Raw genomic sequence first — 16,032 nt, forward strand, 5'->3', positions numbered from 1 at the left:
GGGCCACAGGCCTAGACATGGGTCCCTCTCACCTGCTTCCCAGGGCCTGGCATGGCCCCGCCTGTTCTTCATCATCTCCTGGGACCATGGCCACTGGTGTGGGGCCTCCCTTTCCCGCTCTGCCAGAGTGCAAATCCGGGGAGCAGCCACATGGGCAGCCCTTCCCTGCCTTGGGGTGCAGCCTGTCTCCCAGGAATGCCTGGACTGGAGCCCTAGGCTCCCGTAGACCAGGAAAGACATGCCAGTTCTCAGGCCTGGTGGGCCACTCCCCTGCGAGAGGCCCCGCACGGCTCCTAGGGCCAGCCCCGGGTCCCCGAGCAGAGGTCTGACGTGGGCCCTGCCAATCGGCGTCTCCGGCTGTGTCTGTGAGAGGCACTGGGATTCAGGGGACCGGGTGATGGGGGAAGCTCTCAGAGTGGGGAGTGAGGGCTGTGTCCTTCCATGAAGTAGAGGAAGAGAGCTTGCCGAAGGGCACGGGCACCGAGCCACAGAGCCACAGCAACCTGGGGACCTCGGAGTTCCATGGCTGCAGGCTCTTAGCAGTGTGCGCTTGCAGAACACGCAAACCTGGAATTGCAGAAGCTAAAGCACCTGAGATCCAGGTGCCCTGGAGGGGGTTTATTCTCTGCATGTTAGGATAAGCTCCCTCTAGGGTTTGAGAAAAAGAAAATGTGCTCATGTTCTACCCCTAGGTTCTCCCTTCTGCTGTGCCACTGCTCAGTGATCCTCCTGCTATAGCCTGAGCTTGCGGCCTTAAACCCTTGAGCTCCATGACGGCATTGGGTGTAGGTTCCAGGGTAGTGAACACCTACCACCTACATAATCCACCCATCTGTAGCTTACCCATCCATCCATCCATCCATCCATCATATACTCATCATCCATCCATCCATCCATCCATCATATACTCATCATCCATCCATCCATCCATCCATCATATACTCATCATCCATCCATCCATCCATCATATACTCATCATCCATCCATCCATCCATCCATCATATACTCATCATCCATCCATTCCTCCATCCATTCCTCCATCATCCACTCATTATCTGTCCATCCATCCACTCATCCACTCATACAACTAATGTATCCTGTAGGAGATAGTTACAGTGATGTCTGTTTCTCCTGTCCCCTCTTCCCTTTCTCATTCACATACACACCTACCGCCTGACAAGAGAAAACAGTAATTCTCAAAGACTGTGGAGTGAAACCCAGTGGGGCCTCTGAGAGACCCTAGATCTACAACTGGTTGGCAGGCAGCTCTGGGATTTGCGACACCCAACATGCACACACGTTCCTTTTACTTAAGATTATATATGATTTGGGGGTGGCTTTGAGAGGACATCATTGATCCTAACACTTAAGAGAGAAATAAACATCTTACGTGGATCATGTGCCCTGTCAGTCTGTCTGTGTGTCTTTGGCCCTGGTACATCTTACACAGAGCAGTGTAAGTTCCTTTCCTTAACAACCCCCCCCATTTGTCCCTTGTCCCTTGGGAACAGGAAATGGACCCCTGTTGGATCCTGCCACCCTTTAAGCCGCACTAAACCCCGGCCAGGACAACCAGATTAAAAAAAAAAAAAGATTTGGGGGGAGTGCCTGGGTGGCTCAGTTGGTTGAGTGTCCAACTCTTGATTTTCACTCAGGTCATGATCTTACAGTTCATGGGATCCGGCCCTGCGTCAGGTTCTGCGCTAGGTGTGGAGACTGCTTGCGATTATCTCTCTCCCCCTCTTTCTCTCTTCCCCTCCCCCATGCTCTCAGTCTCTCTCTCTCTCTCTCTCTCTCTCTCAAAATAAATACATAAACCTTTAAAAAACAGATTTTTGGCAACAGCGGATGAAGTTCTCGGATGGGGACTACTGTCCTCCCCAGTGCGTGTAGGGGAGGGCTTCAATCTTCCAGTGAGACCCAGATTTCAGAGGCGGACAGCCTCTTTCCAACTCTGCACTTTATAGACGAGGTTCCGGACTCTTGTCGGGGACAAGATAACAGGAGCTGGCAGCACCACATCTGCATCAGCAGGTGGCCTGGGAGCGAGGGGTGCATTGTCCTCACGCGGCCTAGGTGCCAAGGACACCCAGTCCCTGCTCCTCTGGGCCTCAGGCAGCTGCTGAGCTTTGAATCTGGAGCAGCCCAGCTCAGCCACTCCCTGCTCAGCCTGGTGGCCTCGGGGGCTCAGCTCTGGCACCCGGCCCTGGTGCAGGGGGGTTGCATGCTGTTGCAACTGCTCTGGGTGTGGGGACAGGCTCCTCAGGGCAGGGAGTGGGGCCCCAGCTGGGCCTGGCAGGGAGCTGGGTGCTCAGCCTACAAGAACTCGGGGGATCAGAGGCCTGTGTCATCTTTACCTGGGAACATTACGTAAGATTGGACACGTGCTGCTACTTGGGGAGGAGGAGAGGCCGGGTGGAAGGAAGGTGACACAGGGAGACCCAGGACCCCCCCAGGGCTGAGCGCAGGGCAGAGGCCCAGCTTCCGACTGTGACCCTGGGGGAGGCAGAACCGGGAGAAAGGCCACAGCTATGCTGTGCTCCGAGTATCAGCCAAGCTCTCTGAGCTCCAGCGGCCTCCCTGCCTTCCTGCCAGGGGGAACAGGTCAAAGCCTGTGGCCTGGCTGTGGCCCCACGCCCACACAGCCCCAGAATGCTCCTCCCTGAGGATCAAGCCCAGCTTCCCACAAACCCTGCTCAGCCGACCCACCTTTAGTGTTCCCCCACTGCCTGGGTCTCCGTGCAGCCCCTCCGGCCCTTTCTTACCTCTGGGCCTTTGCACCTGTTGTCCTCACTGCCTTCCCAGGGCTGGGATCGCAGCCCTCTGAGAGTCCGGTGAGCCCTCCAGGACCCCACCCTCCTCCCCACAGCCCTACAGGTCTGTGGTGCCCCAGGGCCCACCCGATCCTGGTATGCGGTGGGCGCGGTCTCTGAGAGTCCCCTGACTTAATGACTGTGGGGAAGCCGTGGGGGCGGGGAGGAGGCAGAGAGAATTCAGGCTTTGGGGCAGACCGCTCTGCCAGCCAGGGATTAAATCCAAAAAGCAGTTTGTGCCTCAGCGTCCTCATCTGTAGCAAGGGCAATTAATGTCCTCATTGGAAATGTCTCTTGGCCGCACCTCGACTTGTGAATGTCGAAGTCTCGCAGGAGACCCCCGGTCATCACGTGGCACCCAATGTGGCTTTCCCTTGGGACTTGTACAAGTCGGGCCTGCCCTAGCGGGGAAGCTGGCCGGACAGGAGCCAAGAGAGGGAGTTTCCACTCTCTTTGAGAAAGAAACCCCAAACTTCAAAGGCTGGGTGGGGTGGCCCAACCCTGAGCCCCAAGTTTGTTCCCGAGAAGGCCACTTCACGTGGACTTTGTGCCAACCTGCTCCTGGGTCCCCGGAGCCCAGCAGTCCTGGCCACGAAGGGAACTGTACTAGTGACTCAGAGGGGCCCCAAGGGAATCCTGACATCCGTGTTTCGAGGCAGGGCCCCCTCAGCCCACCTTGTCCTCCAGGGTGTGGACAGAACCACAGAAAGCCTGCGAGAACACAAGTCCCTGCCCCTGCCCCGCTTCCCCACACGCTTCAGGAGCACCCCCGGGTAGGATGGCGGCCACGGCAGCGTCACAGGCACGGGGGACAGACAGCAGGCTGGGCTTGCAGGCACTGGGTGGGGGGTGGTGGCCCTGTGAGGCCAGAGAGGTGGCTGCTGGGAACGGGAGGACCTTTGTCCCTTTTGGGTACTCTGGGAACTCCGGGGACACTAGTGTCCGGCCGAGTTGCGGAGGTGGAGGCTGAGAGAAAGGCAGTGGGAGACCGGCTGTCCTGGCTGCAATCTGTCCCTTGGTTCCCAGAATCGAGGCCCAGGCCCCACCAGGGAAGGTCCCGGGCATCATGGCGTCCCGTCACCTTGGCACTTGGGCTGTGGGAGCTGCGCTCCGCCAGGCAGGCAGGACGTTGGCCTCTGGGGCCCCCGGAAGGGATGTGAGGGACAGCGATGTCGGGGGAGGGAAATTACCAGGGCCTGCGAGGGGAGGAGGCAGGTGGGCCAGGGCAGGGCCCCAGGGCTAGGAGCAGGGAGGCCCCGAGAGGGCTGTGGGCCGGGGACCTGCATGCGGTCCTGGGGAGAGGCCCCGGGCAGGGGTGAGGGAGGAGAGCTGGAGCCTCTGGCCCCTTGCCCCCCAAGAAGAGCCCCGGGTGCCCGGCTGGGCCCTGACTTGGGGTGCAGGGCGGTAGGAGTTGTGGGGCACACCGCAGGGCCGACCACAGATGCTGGGGAACCCCACGGGAGCCCCCAGGCTGAGGGCTGGGAAGGGGTGCTGGCTTTTTGGATTCTGAAGAGAGTGCCTCCTGCTCTCTGAGTTTATGCCTGGAGAATGCCACCGCCCTCCGTAAAGTGCCCCTGCCTGGCCCCGAGGTACGGGGGACCCCCCCCAAAATTTCAACATCTCAGACAATGGGGACAGGATGTACAGCTTTATTCTCCTCCACGAGCTCCTAGGAGGAGGCCTTGCCGTGGGCGCCTCTGGTGGGGGGCGGGCCAGCCCCCGTGCCCAGTGAGAACACAGGCCCCACACGGATTCTGCCCCCACAGCGGCAGCCAGGGGACCATGAACAGGCCTGCCTTCGCTGGCAGGGACTGGGGGTGGGGGCGAGGCGGCCTCCTGGAGTCCCTCATCCCATGAGCTGACCTGGGGTGGCCCTGTGGGCTCTCTCGGGGTGCCTGGCTCCCAGGAGGCCCGGGGGTGGGTGCTTGTGCAGAGTGAATTCGCCCCTGAGGTGTGAGCGAGCCGTGGAAAGAGTGGCGGGTCGGTGCGCAGGGGAGCACAGGCGTGGCTGGTGCAGGGGACGCCCAGACCTCTGACCCGCCTGCCCCGTGCGTGGTGGATCCGGGCACTCGAGGCCAGAGTGGGAGGAGCCCCCGTGGGAAGCCCCGCAATGGGGTGGAGGGTGTCGGGGAGGACCGGGTGGCCGGGACCCCGGGAGAGGGCCGAGGGTCCCTCAGAGGCGGGTTCCCTGAGGTAGGGGGGCTTCCCGCCCCGGGGTGGGAGCCCGAGGAGGGGGCCGGGCGGCCCCGGGGGAAGCAGGGAGGAGCACAGGAGAGACAGGGACTCTTCCTGCCTGCGTGGGTGGCCGAGTGCGGGGAGCGGGGCAGGCTGGCGACGGCCTGCGAGGGGCCGGGTGAGAGCCGGGCCCGCCCGTGGAGCGTGGGCTCAGCGGGCCGCCCGGAGCAGCGCCCACAGCAGGCTGACGGAGGCACTGAGCCACAGAGCCCCGTGGCTGCCCGCCAGGCCCGCGGCCGCGTTACGGTTGCACTGGCTGCCTTGGCAGCAGGAGACAGAGAGGGTGCGGCCGTCCGAGGACATGGTGCTGTTGGGGCACACCGGGGAGCAGGACTTCATGACCAGGATGCCACCAGGGTTTGCTGTGGAGAGAGGGGCGAGGGCCGTGGGTAGAGGGCTCTGTGCGTCCCCCGCCCGGCCCCCCGCGGCCCGGGGCTGCGGGCACCGCAGGCCCCGTCCGCTTCCAGGGCTCCCGGGGGCTCCGTTCTAGTGGGAGGTGGTTAGAGCAGGGGTGGGGTGGCCGGGTGACAGTAGCCAGCCCGGGCAGAGCAGAGGGACAGGCAGGCTGCAGCGGGACGAGGAGGATGTCGGGGGCCGGTCCCCACCCGCTCAGGACCCACCTCTGTGCACAGTCCCCCCGCCCGCACGTGGGCCCACCGGGGGGGGGGGGGGACACCAGACGCCCCAGGAGCAAATTCTCCGGTCACACGTGATGAGTGGTCACGACCGCGCTCAGCTATTACAGAACAGGGCAGTGTCCACGAACCCTGTCCTGAGCTATTGCCGAGGAGACGGGAAGGATGGGGGCAGGTGCTGCCTGGGACATTGACCCAGTGTGGCCGCCTCCTCCCTGGCTGAGCCCCCGCCCCTCCCCCAGGATTGCCAGCAGGGGGCCAGGAGACACCTCCACCTGCGGGTGATGCTGGGAGCACACGGGCGTGACCACCGACCGGCCTCTCGGCAGCCGCGGGTCCCGTCCCCCAGTTCCTGCTCCGGGATCCCTCCTGTTCCCCCTCACGCATCAGCACCCTCCCCCCTCGGGGGGCCTCTGCTCACGGCTCCCTCTGAGGAGCACCCCCCCCATTGTCATCCAGGGCCATGACCGCTCGGGCAACACCGCCTGGCAGGACACACGGGTGGACAGACTCAGCAGATGGGCAGTGAGGAGCAAACAGGAGGTGGGGTAAGGGGGGGGCATGGGGGTCTAAAGGAAGCCCCCACCCCGGGGAGGGAATGGGGGCCCTCAAGGTGTTGGGTCCTGTCCGGGTGTAAGAACTGATGCTTCAGCAGCAAAAGGCACCCATGGGGGGGGGGTCCCGGCATGGGGGGGACCACCGGGACCAGCTCCTCCCCAGCCCTCCCACCCACCCCTGCCTTGTGCCACAGCCAGAGCAGCAGAGCACAGTGGGTGCTCAGGGGCCATCGGCCAGGTGACTGAAACAGAACACACCTGCCTGTGCCCCACACGCCCAGGACTTGGCCAGAAGTGGGGGAGCGTCCCCGTCCCCTAGGCCCTGAGAAAGTGACCTGGTCCTTGGGCAGGGTCCTTCTCCGCCTGACGGGAGCAGGTCCGGGAGGCATCGAGGGGTTTGTGCTGCCTCTTCACAGCGTCCCTGCACCAAGGAGGGGTGGGGTCCAGCCAGACACCATGTCTCCCCGTAATAAGGGGGCTCTGTGTCCCATGTGGGAGGGCCTTTGTAATCATCGAGGCTCACAGGGAGCTGGGGCCCCAGCGAGGCTGCCTGGCTCATCCAGGGCATCTGACGTGCTGCCGGGACCTCCACAGACAGGACACCAACGGGGACGGGGACCGGTGGGGGGAGGGGGCTCCTCACCCCCTCCCAGAAGCAGTCGCTCCTGCCTCCTGGACCCCGCGCGGCCACCTGCGGCCAAACCTCAGCACACATGCCTCCCCCCTCTCTCGGGGCCGCTCAGGGACCCAGTGTCTCTGCAGCATCTTCCAACCCCCCCCCCACCCCTCACTTCAGGGTCCCACCCTGTGCCTGCTGCCCCTGCAGGCCAACTTCCCCACTGCCCTGTCTAGTGACCCGGTCAGGCTTCCCACCCCTCGGGGCCACCACAGCGACCGGGCCCCTCACCTCCCTGCCGTGCTCAAACTCCCACCATGTGACCTTCTGTGGCCCCCCTCACACCCTGACCCCGCCTGCCAGGGTCACCATCAAGCACCACTCGAGAGCTCGGGGCCCCAGCCCAGCCCTTGACGGCTCAGGGAAGAACCAGACCCACAGAGGGACTTGGGAGGTCAGAGGAAGGAGGGAGCCTGTCCTGGGGGTCCAGGCACGGGGGCGGGGGGGTCGTCTGTTGGAGGCAGGCTACAGGTGCGGCCGGGAAAGGCAGGGTGATGGTGACGGGCCTCGGGGCCGAGGCCGTGGGTCCTGTCATGATGCCATGGGCCGGGCTGCTCCGCAGCCCTGTACCCCGCCCTGTCCTCCAGGCGCCGGCCTCCCTCCAGGCCCATTCTTGCCGAATCCCTGTGGGGCCTGCTTCCTCCTGCATCTCTCACGCGGACTCCCTCTGACTCAAGCGGGAAGGCCACATCTGGCCTTGCTCTGCGGTGTCAGTGTCGGGTCGGGGTCGGGGTGTCGCTGGGCTGCTCCTAGCCCACCTCCCACCAACACGGAGGCGGGGCCCGGCAGAGTGGGCGGGTCCCTACCACCTCCGGCACCGCAGGGGGGCCCCTGGCCGGGCTGTGGGGGTGCGTGCGGGGTACTCACTGGCCTGCGTGATCACACAGTACTTGTCAGTTGGGGCGCACTCCACCAGAGACTCGCAGTCCTTGTGGCCACAGCACACGTGACAGTGAAGGGCCCGGGCTGGGGGGAGGAAGCAGGGACCCCTGTCAGTGTGGGCTGGGGAGAGCCTGGGGGCCATGTCTGGCCCTCTCTGAGCCTCCGCCACCCCCCCTCCCTCTGGAGGTGCTCCCGATCCCCGGGGACGGGGCTAGAGACTCGGCAGGCCGGTCAGCAGGAGCGAGGGGGCCCTGGGACGGAGGAGGGTTAACTTCGGGGGGGATCTGGGCTCTGCTTCTCACTGCCGCTGCCCCTCTCTGAGCGACAGAGTCCTCCCTATGAGATGGGACCGAGCACAGCCTGAGGCTGCCCGGATGACAAGTCACAGGCTCTTGGCCCCTGCCCCACCCTCCTGTGCTGGGGCTCCCGGCCTGCACCGCGGCCTGGACCCGAGGACAGCGGGGGCTGGGAGGGTTTTGCGCACCGTGGGCACCAAGGGCTGCTTAGTGAACAGGAGGGAACAGCCCTGCCCTCCCTGCCCGGGGCCTGCCAGCGGCCCCTACCCCAGACTGATCAGTGGACAGTCCACAGCAAAAGGCCCTGGTGACCCCCGCCCCGTGCACTGTGACCGGCCCCAGGCCCTGACCACAAGGATGCAGGACAAGGCTCCTGGCCTGGAGGAGCCTGCAGGCTGCCCGGGGGGTGGGGGCGGCCAGCTGAGGTTGGGATGGAGTGGGGTGAGTGAGATAGAGTGACACTTTGTGGGACACCTGGCCCAGGTGTCTTCATAGAAGGAGGGGGCCATCTGGGAGGGTTTCCTGGAGGGGGTGCCCCTGGAACTGCGAAGGGGCCATTGGGCAGGTGGGAGAACCAGGGTGGAGGGGCACGTGCTGCGAGAAAGGGCACGTCTATGCCAGGCCTGGGGGCTGTGGGTGCCCGCTCCGACATCAAAGCCGGCACCTGTGGAGGGGAGTGACAGCATCTTGCACACACGGCTCAGCAGACATCAGGGACCCCTTCCCCTGGGGAAGTGGGGACACTTGTGGCTGAACCACGGGTGATGAGGTCAAGCTCAGACAGACCCCAGGCTCAGAGGCTTTCTTCCCAGGATAGGACTCTGGAACACCCCCAGGAAAAAGAGTCATCTCTGGGGGTGACCCCTGGCTGTTCCTATGCTCCTGTCTGCAACTGAGTCTGGTTGGGTGGGGGGGACACTCCCAGCTTCCTCTGAGCTAGAAACTCACATAGCCTCTGTTTCCCCCTCAGGGGTCGGAGAGTCCCTGTGTGGGGGGATCTCCACACTGGGGAGGCCTCACTGGGGCCTCCGGGCAGCCGCCCCTCACCGTTGCGCCAGCCTCTCTTCTGACAAACACCTTGTCCCCTGCCCTGTCCCCAGAGCCAGCCTCGAACCTTTGCCCAAGTGTCCCCTCCATCTGTGTTTCTGGCCTCCTCGGGATGGGCCTGGTCTCCGAGGCGCCTCTGTCTCTGCCTTCCCCCCAGGCGGCTCCCCAGACAGGCCGGAGGCCCCAGCTCTCCCACCTCCACTCAGGGCATGTGGAGGGGGCTATTATCCCTGGGTGGTAATTATTCAGCTGTTAATCACAGGCTGGATCACCCCCTCCCCGGGGCCCCATTTCCGGTGGCCCCAAAGCAACAGGTGCTCTCGTTCAAGGTCACACAGCCATCAAGAGGGGCTGGGAGTGACCAACTCATTTCCCTGATTCCAGCACCGAGAGTCCTGCCTCCCAAGAATCCCCTTTGTCCAGGAAAACAGGACACTGGCCTCCTGGCTGGTAGCTGGTCCCCCTGTCGGCCCAGAGCTCTGCAGACTCAGGCCTGTCACTGGCTCTTTCACCCATGAGAGGCAGATATACTAGAAACTATGCCCAAAGGGACACAAAGGTCTCCAGGTCTCCCCCCCAACACACACACACACTCCTCAGGGGGAAGCCACGCCCAGCAGCTGTCTGTCCCCAACCCTCCCACCCGGGTCAGTGGTTCTTACCCAGGTCAGTGCACAGAGCGGCCAGAAGCAGAAACACCAGGAGTGGCCTCATCGTGGGGCATCCACCGGCTGGGACTGGGGAGCGGCCGGCACCAGGTGCCTTTATATGACTGGCTTCTTCGCCCGGTCAGACCTAGTAATTTAGCTGGAGCTGAACTTGGGACGGCAGGGCCAGCCTGACTCACGCTGCCTGGGCTCCCCTCTGCCCCACCCCCAGGGCTCCAGGGGCTCTCAGGTCACCTGTGCCCTCTCTCTGCCTGCCTCCCTGTCCTGAGCCTTTGGCCTCCCGGTCCCTCGAGGTATCGGGAGGTCCCAGGCCCGGCTGGGGAGAAGGGAAGTTCTCGATGGTCTATGGGTGACAGTCCACGCTTGGGGCCTGGGGGACACAGCCCTGCCTGGGTCTTCCGGGTAAGCACAGCCATTTCTCTTGTGTCTCTCCCCTGGCCAGGCCAGGCCAATCAGGGAGGCACCAAGCCCATTTGAGTGGGGACACTGAGACACTGCAGGCTGAAGCCTGGCTTTGGACCAGCGCGTCTCAATTTTTGTGTGCGCACACATCACAGGGACCCTGGCAAGATGCTGAGTCTGAGGCCCTGGACCCTGCATCCCTGACAAGCTCCCGGAGAGGCTGGTGCCGCTGGGCTGCAGGGATGACCGAGCGGGGGTGGGCAGGGCCAGAGGGGCCCAGCATCTCAGATGGCACTGAGCCACTGCCCATTGGCCTCCAGGCCGGGCTTGGGGGACCCTGAATGACAAGGGTGCCCTGGGAGGATGCAGGGACCAGCCTGGGCACAGTGGGCTGCCCCCAGGTGCTGTTTTGGGGTCTGGCTAGGGTTCCAGAGGCTGAAGGTTGGAGCTCACACCTCCTGGTGTTTCCACTGCGTCCCTTCCGAGGGCCACCAGCCTCTCTCTTCTGGCGGCTGGAGTCCCCTCCCCAGCGACCAGAGCCTCCCTTCCAGATGCAGTTCCGACCGTGTCACAGTCCGCCAAGAGCTCTGCAGGCACACACTGTCCACATAAGCCCGCCTCGCCTGGCCTCCCCTGTGTCCTCCAGCCTCCTCGCCCTCCCCTCGGCCTCCAGAGTGAAGCCACATGCCTCCATGCCCTCACCCGGGCCCGGCCTGATGCCCGGAACACCCTTCCCTCCTTTCCTTCCGCGGCAGAATCATTATCTTTGTCCGGAACATTCTTAGACCCACTATTCCTGCCTGTGCCCTGGCGGCGCCTGCCTGGAGCCCGTGTCCTTCCCCAGGTCCCCCGCAGGGCCTCTGCTCCGTCACCCACGGAGGCTGGGCCAGCTGCTCACCCCTAGAGCCAGGTGCACAGGCCGGGAGCCACGTGCATGGACGTGGGGCCCTGGCGGTGCAGCAGGGGTCAGATCCGCGCTGGGACAAGCTCTCTCCACGCCGTCGCCGCCCAGCAAAGCGTCAAGGAGCCTGGAACACTGATATTTCACATTGGCTGTTTTTCAACTTTGTGTAGAACTTTCTCAATTTTAGAGGTATGGTGTGTGGGGTCCCATCTGCCACGGTCCCCAAAAGACCGGGGTGGGCTCACCCTTATCAGGAAGCTGCTGAGAGTGTCGCGAGGGCGCAGCAAACGCACGAGCTGCAGTCGCTGCGTCCGGAGCGAGGGCACATCCGTGTGCTGAGAAGGGAGGGGTAAGGCCCGCGCAATCCCGGGGTTGGCTCCGTGCATCTCGCCCCGTCTACTCTACCCCATCCACGCCTCCCATACCCTCTAATACGCTGCACGGCATCTACCGTACTCCTCCACCTTCATCTGCCACCAGAGCTGGGTCACTTTCTGTGGCCATGGCCCGTGACGGTTAGCTGGGCTTTGCCCAGCAGCACCTGGCTTCCTTGGTCTGAACCCCTGCCCTGCGTGAAGCGGTCATGAGATAGACACCGGACTCCGAGGACCGAGCTCCTTGCCAGATTTCACCTCATCCGGACCTCAGGCCTGAGAAAGTTCTCTCCTCTGCTGCGAGGGTTACAGGACTGGGAAGGGTGCCATAGAGCCCAGACTGGTGCCAGGATATCAGAGCGTAAGGCAGGTGGCTGGCCCTAGATCCAGCTCAGAGGTCAGCGGGGAGACGCCAGGTGAGCGCCCAACGGCCAATAGCATCCTTTAGTTTTCTAGCAGGGCCCAGTCTGGGTTCCAGGGAGGGGGATCCCCTCCCTACAAGTGCCAGCTGCCAGCGCTCTTTGGGTGACGCCGACCACGGCCAGACCCTCCTCTCACTGAACTCAGACCTGCTTGTCACCTTTGTGGCACCCCCAGGCCCCAGGTAACCCTGCCTGGGCCTCTGTGCTTGTCTGAGTGTGCAGCTGGACAGCTGTGGGTGGGGAGGGAGCCTGGGACTCTGGGATCCCCTTGCCCCAGGTCACAGACGATCGTTGGTTCCACGGCTCTGATTCCCACTGAGTGTCAGGCTCGGGCCCTTGGTGCAGGGGTACAGAAATGCGGGGCCGAGTGTGGGCTGGTGGACCCACACCAGGAGAGATCAGCCAGCTCAGGTGGTGGGCACCCCGTGCCCGGCCTGGTTCTATCAATGCCAGTGGCCACTACCTGGAGAGGTACCAGGTGAGAGCTGCATTTTGAAGTAGGCCTGAAGGGAGGGGACCCTTGAAACTAGAGGAAAAGCCAATGCAGAGGAGCCGGCTGAGCCAGGGCGCCAGGGCCCCAAACTCTCCATGCAAGCAAAGTGGGCTGCACCCTCCCCAGCGGGCACAGCGTGGCTCAAACTGGGGTCCGTATTCCTGGGGATCTGCGAGTACTTTCCCCCTCTCACAGGGCCACCTGGGGAACGCGGAACCTCGTGCATCTCAAAAAGCCTTTGGAGCAGAGGTTCTGCAGCTCAAGGGGTGGGAGCCCTGGGAAGGGCCTGCCTATCTAGGGAGCCATCCTTCAAGGACGGAGCGAGGTGGGGGGGGGGGGGTGGACCTACCCCCTCATTGAACTAATTGGGCTCCTGAAACTTTACAAGCTGGGTGTTCTCCAATTAAGGTCCAGACTCCCACCCCCGACGGCAGGGACGCATGGCTTCCCTCGCCTGGCGTAGAACTCTCCTCCTCAGAGTGGCTGAGAGAGAGACGTGGGGCTTCCTGTCCCACAGGTGCGTAGGCAGGTGAGGGAACTGGGGCAGCAGGTGAGGCCGTGGACTTGCCAGGACAGAAGAACTTCATCCCACCTTCCAGGGAGAGACCTTGGCCCCCGTTAGGAACCTCCAGACCTCCCCACGAACCAGAGGCAGAGTCCTGCCCCTGCCGCCCCCTCCCTCTCTCCTACCCCGCCCTTGGCCCCTTCTTTCTACCCTGCCTCTTACCCCTCTTCCCTCCCTTGCTGGGAAGGAAGGGAAGAGGACCCAGAATTCGAACGGAGGCCCCTCCCTGTTGGGCAGGGGCCGGGAAAGGGGGGCTCGTGTGCCTCCATTAGCCAAAGGGGACTCCTGTGCTCTGACCCTGGTCACACCCTAAGCCCTCATCATGTTCACGCCCTGAGCCCTGACCCTGACGAAGGGGTTCAGGACAGTCCCCACCCCCTCCTCCCCAGCCATTTGTATCACTCTGACCCCTGGATTATTTTGAGCTAAAGGAACTTGAGACCCTGAGGGCTCGCGAGCACTTTTGCCCCTCCCTTAACTACATAGAAGAATGTAAATTGGGCGTCTTTCCCAAAATAAGGGTTATTAGCAGACACGTTTTATCTGAGCGACCCATCTGGATGTTAAGGCAAACATCTAATTACCAAACATCACCCTGTGAAACGCATTCCTTCCTTCTGAAATCCCAGACCCCCTTCTCCTCAGGTCAGAGTGACATCTGTCCCTCGTTTTCCCCGCCTTTGGAATTTCCGTGTCTTTGTGGATTCTCCCTATGAAATTCGATTTTCTCCGGTTCACCTGTCTCAGGTAGATTTGACTCCCAATGCAGCTAAAAGGATCCTGAAAGGAACGGGAGTTCTTGCTCTCCGTGAAGGGGTGAGGCATTCTCGCTCCCTGACGCTGGTCACATACTGAGCCCAGAACCTGGCCACACTCTGAGCCTTGACCCCCTTCACGGGCTGAGCCCTAGCCCTGGCCACAGAGAGGAGAAGCTTCTCTGGTCTTGGGACCTGCAACCGGGGCATGGGAAGAAGCAGAGAAAGGCCGGTTTGTCTGGGGCGGAGGGGACCCCACAAAGGCCTTTAACAGCAGCTGGAGGGGGCTGGCTGGTGAGACTGAGTGCTCTGAGCAGAAAGTTTGGTGTTTTGAGTCATTCTGGCCTCTGCCCTCCCTGGCCCTGGCCCCGCTGCCTTCCACTTTCCTACAGCAGGGAGAATACCAGCTTCTCTGTATCCACCCTGAGGGACCCCAGCCTCAGGGTTTGGGGTGCTCTGCGAGTGCACGCACAAGCACAATGGGCTGCTTGTCGGGACATGCCCCAGATGGCCTCTCTGAGAGGTCAGACTGGGACGGGGAGGGGGGGGTGGTGGCTGGGGGGTGGAAATTCCCTCTGGGTGCCCGGGGGTGGGGTGTCTGCTGCTCCAGTTCTGGCCCGTCTGGACAGCAAGGAGCCAGGATGCAGGGATGCCCGATGCCAGCCGGGGCAGCTGGTACTTCCCAGGAGCCACAAGATGGCAAACTGGATAAACAAGGATGTGCCCCCTGCTGGCGCTCTGCAGGACACACCTGATGGCTCGGCCTGCCCTCCCCTGCAGATGGGGCCCCACAGCCGGCTTCCCAGAAGAAAGGCACTGGCAGTGAGCCAGGAAGGGTGCACGGGCGCTCGCTGGCCGGGGCAGGGGCCGAGGCGGACCAGGAGGCCGTCTCAGGAGCGTGTGCCTCTCCCTCTCAGGGTGCTCTTGAGTTCTGTCCCAGCAACTTGATTCAGAAGTCACGGCACTCTCTGGGCAGAGGCTGGCCGTGGAATTCTATGTTCCATCATCCTGGTGCCCAGGGATCGTGTCACGAGCACGCTGTGAAGGCGCACACACGGGTTGTGTCTTTCCACAATGACGGCTTTATTCAGTCACCCAACAAGGCTGACGCCGTCATAGAGCAGGTTCTGGGTTCCAAACTCAGGGACATTTCGCCACGTGATTAACTTGGCTTCTTCCACGGCACCCGGAGCAGAACACAAGACAGGCCACACGACAGACCAGGCAACGGAAGGGGGTCAAACGCCAAGTCAGTCTGCGGGCGCACAGTGGAGAGGAAGCCTCGGTCCCGTCCGAGCCAGCTCTCGGCACTCACTGCTCATCACGTTCAAGCCCTGAAGGGTCTCGGGGCTGTTCGGAGACCGGCCGGGCAGAGGCCTCGGCCGCAGCTGCCCTTTTGAGGTGGTCACACATAGAGGGGTCGTGTCTGAAGAGTCTGACGGTTTGCTGCAAAAGTCTGCCCCTTTTAAGGGGGTTTAGTTGGTCCCGGGGCCCCAGCGGACCTCCTCTGCTTCTGCTTGTGGTCAGTTCCGGGGTGTCCGCTGATGCTGGTCTGGCTGAGATCTCGTAGTGGCGGTGTCCTTCACTGCCTGCGTCGCTGCTTGACACAGGCCCCCGCTGGACCCGAGTGACTCCACCTTGCTGTCTGCAGACGGTCAGCAGCAGGTACAGCTCCTGCCCTCCCGCATCCAGCTCCATCTAGCGCCTCCTACTGGCCACGCGGAGTGGCAGCGGGAAGCCGGGCAGAGGCCTGCGGCATGGACCTGAGCCCTGACTTGGCCAGCACCCTCCCGCCACTGAGGCCGCACCCCAGGCCTCCTTCAAGCCCCACAGAGCAGAGTGGACGATGCTCCAGCCAAGGGCGACGAGCGGGAAGCCGGGGCCTCGCCGGTATCTCACAGCATCCTCCGCCCTCCCGGCTGCACGAGGGCAGCCTTGGCCGCTCCGACTCCCTCCCACCACCCTTTCGGGCCTCAGCCGGCTGTGAACTCACGCACCGAGAAGCAGCCCACGCCCCTGCCTGCCCCGCGCTGCCCTGCCGCGCACGCACACGGGCTCACATGCACACGTGCACGTGTGCCCTGACCCACCCCACTCACACGCATGTGCACACGTGCTCACGGGCCCCCCGCCTGGTCCAGCTTCTCGGCCGTCATGGGGCGTCGCTGGGCAGGGCCTCGGCCTGTCACGGGGCTGGCTCTCCTTCCCAGCTGGCGGGGCCTGGGCGCGCCAGGGCTTCGCACAGGACTGGCTGAGAGCGCCACGGGAGGGCCGGAGGGAGGACGCGCCGGGGAGCCCAGGGGGCTGC

The 16,032-nt window shown here is 63.3% G+C and overlaps 1 protein-coding gene across 1 annotated transcript; it reads right to left on the reverse strand.

The window, feature by feature from the left end:
• Positions 1-5,198: 5,198 nt before the first annotated feature.
• Positions 5,199-9,855, reverse strand: LOC125156225 (lymphocyte antigen 6E-like). Its single transcript, XM_047841978.1, has 3 exons — positions 9,804-9,855; positions 7,784-7,882; positions 5,199-5,410 (listed from the first exon to the last, which is right to left on the reverse strand). Exons 1-3 carry the CDS (start codon positions 9,853-9,855, stop codon positions 5,199-5,201), a joined length of 363 nt encoding a protein of 120 aa, XP_047697934.1.
• Between the last annotated feature and the right edge of the window lie 6,177 nt (positions 9,856-16,032).

This window comes from Prionailurus viverrinus, chromosome F2 (assembly GCF_022837055.1).
Source record: "Prionailurus viverrinus isolate Anna chromosome F2, UM_Priviv_1.0, whole genome shotgun sequence".
NCBI classification, from domain to species: domain Eukaryota; kingdom Metazoa; phylum Chordata; class Mammalia; order Carnivora; family Felidae; genus Prionailurus; species Prionailurus viverrinus.

Coding starts and splice junctions, on each gene's coding strand:
- LOC125156225 (XM_047841978.1), bottom strand. CDS start 9,855: ATGAGGCCACTCCTGGTGTTTCTGCTTCTGGCCGCTCTGTGCACTGAC. Junction 7,883..9,803: donor CGCTCTGTGCACTGACCTGG/GTAAGAACCACT, acceptor TCCTCCCCCCAG/CCCGGGCCCTTCACTGTCAC. Junction 5,411..7,783: donor CTGTGTGATCACGCAGGCCA/GTGAGTACCCCG, acceptor CTCTCTCCACAG/CAAACCCTGGTGGCATCCTG.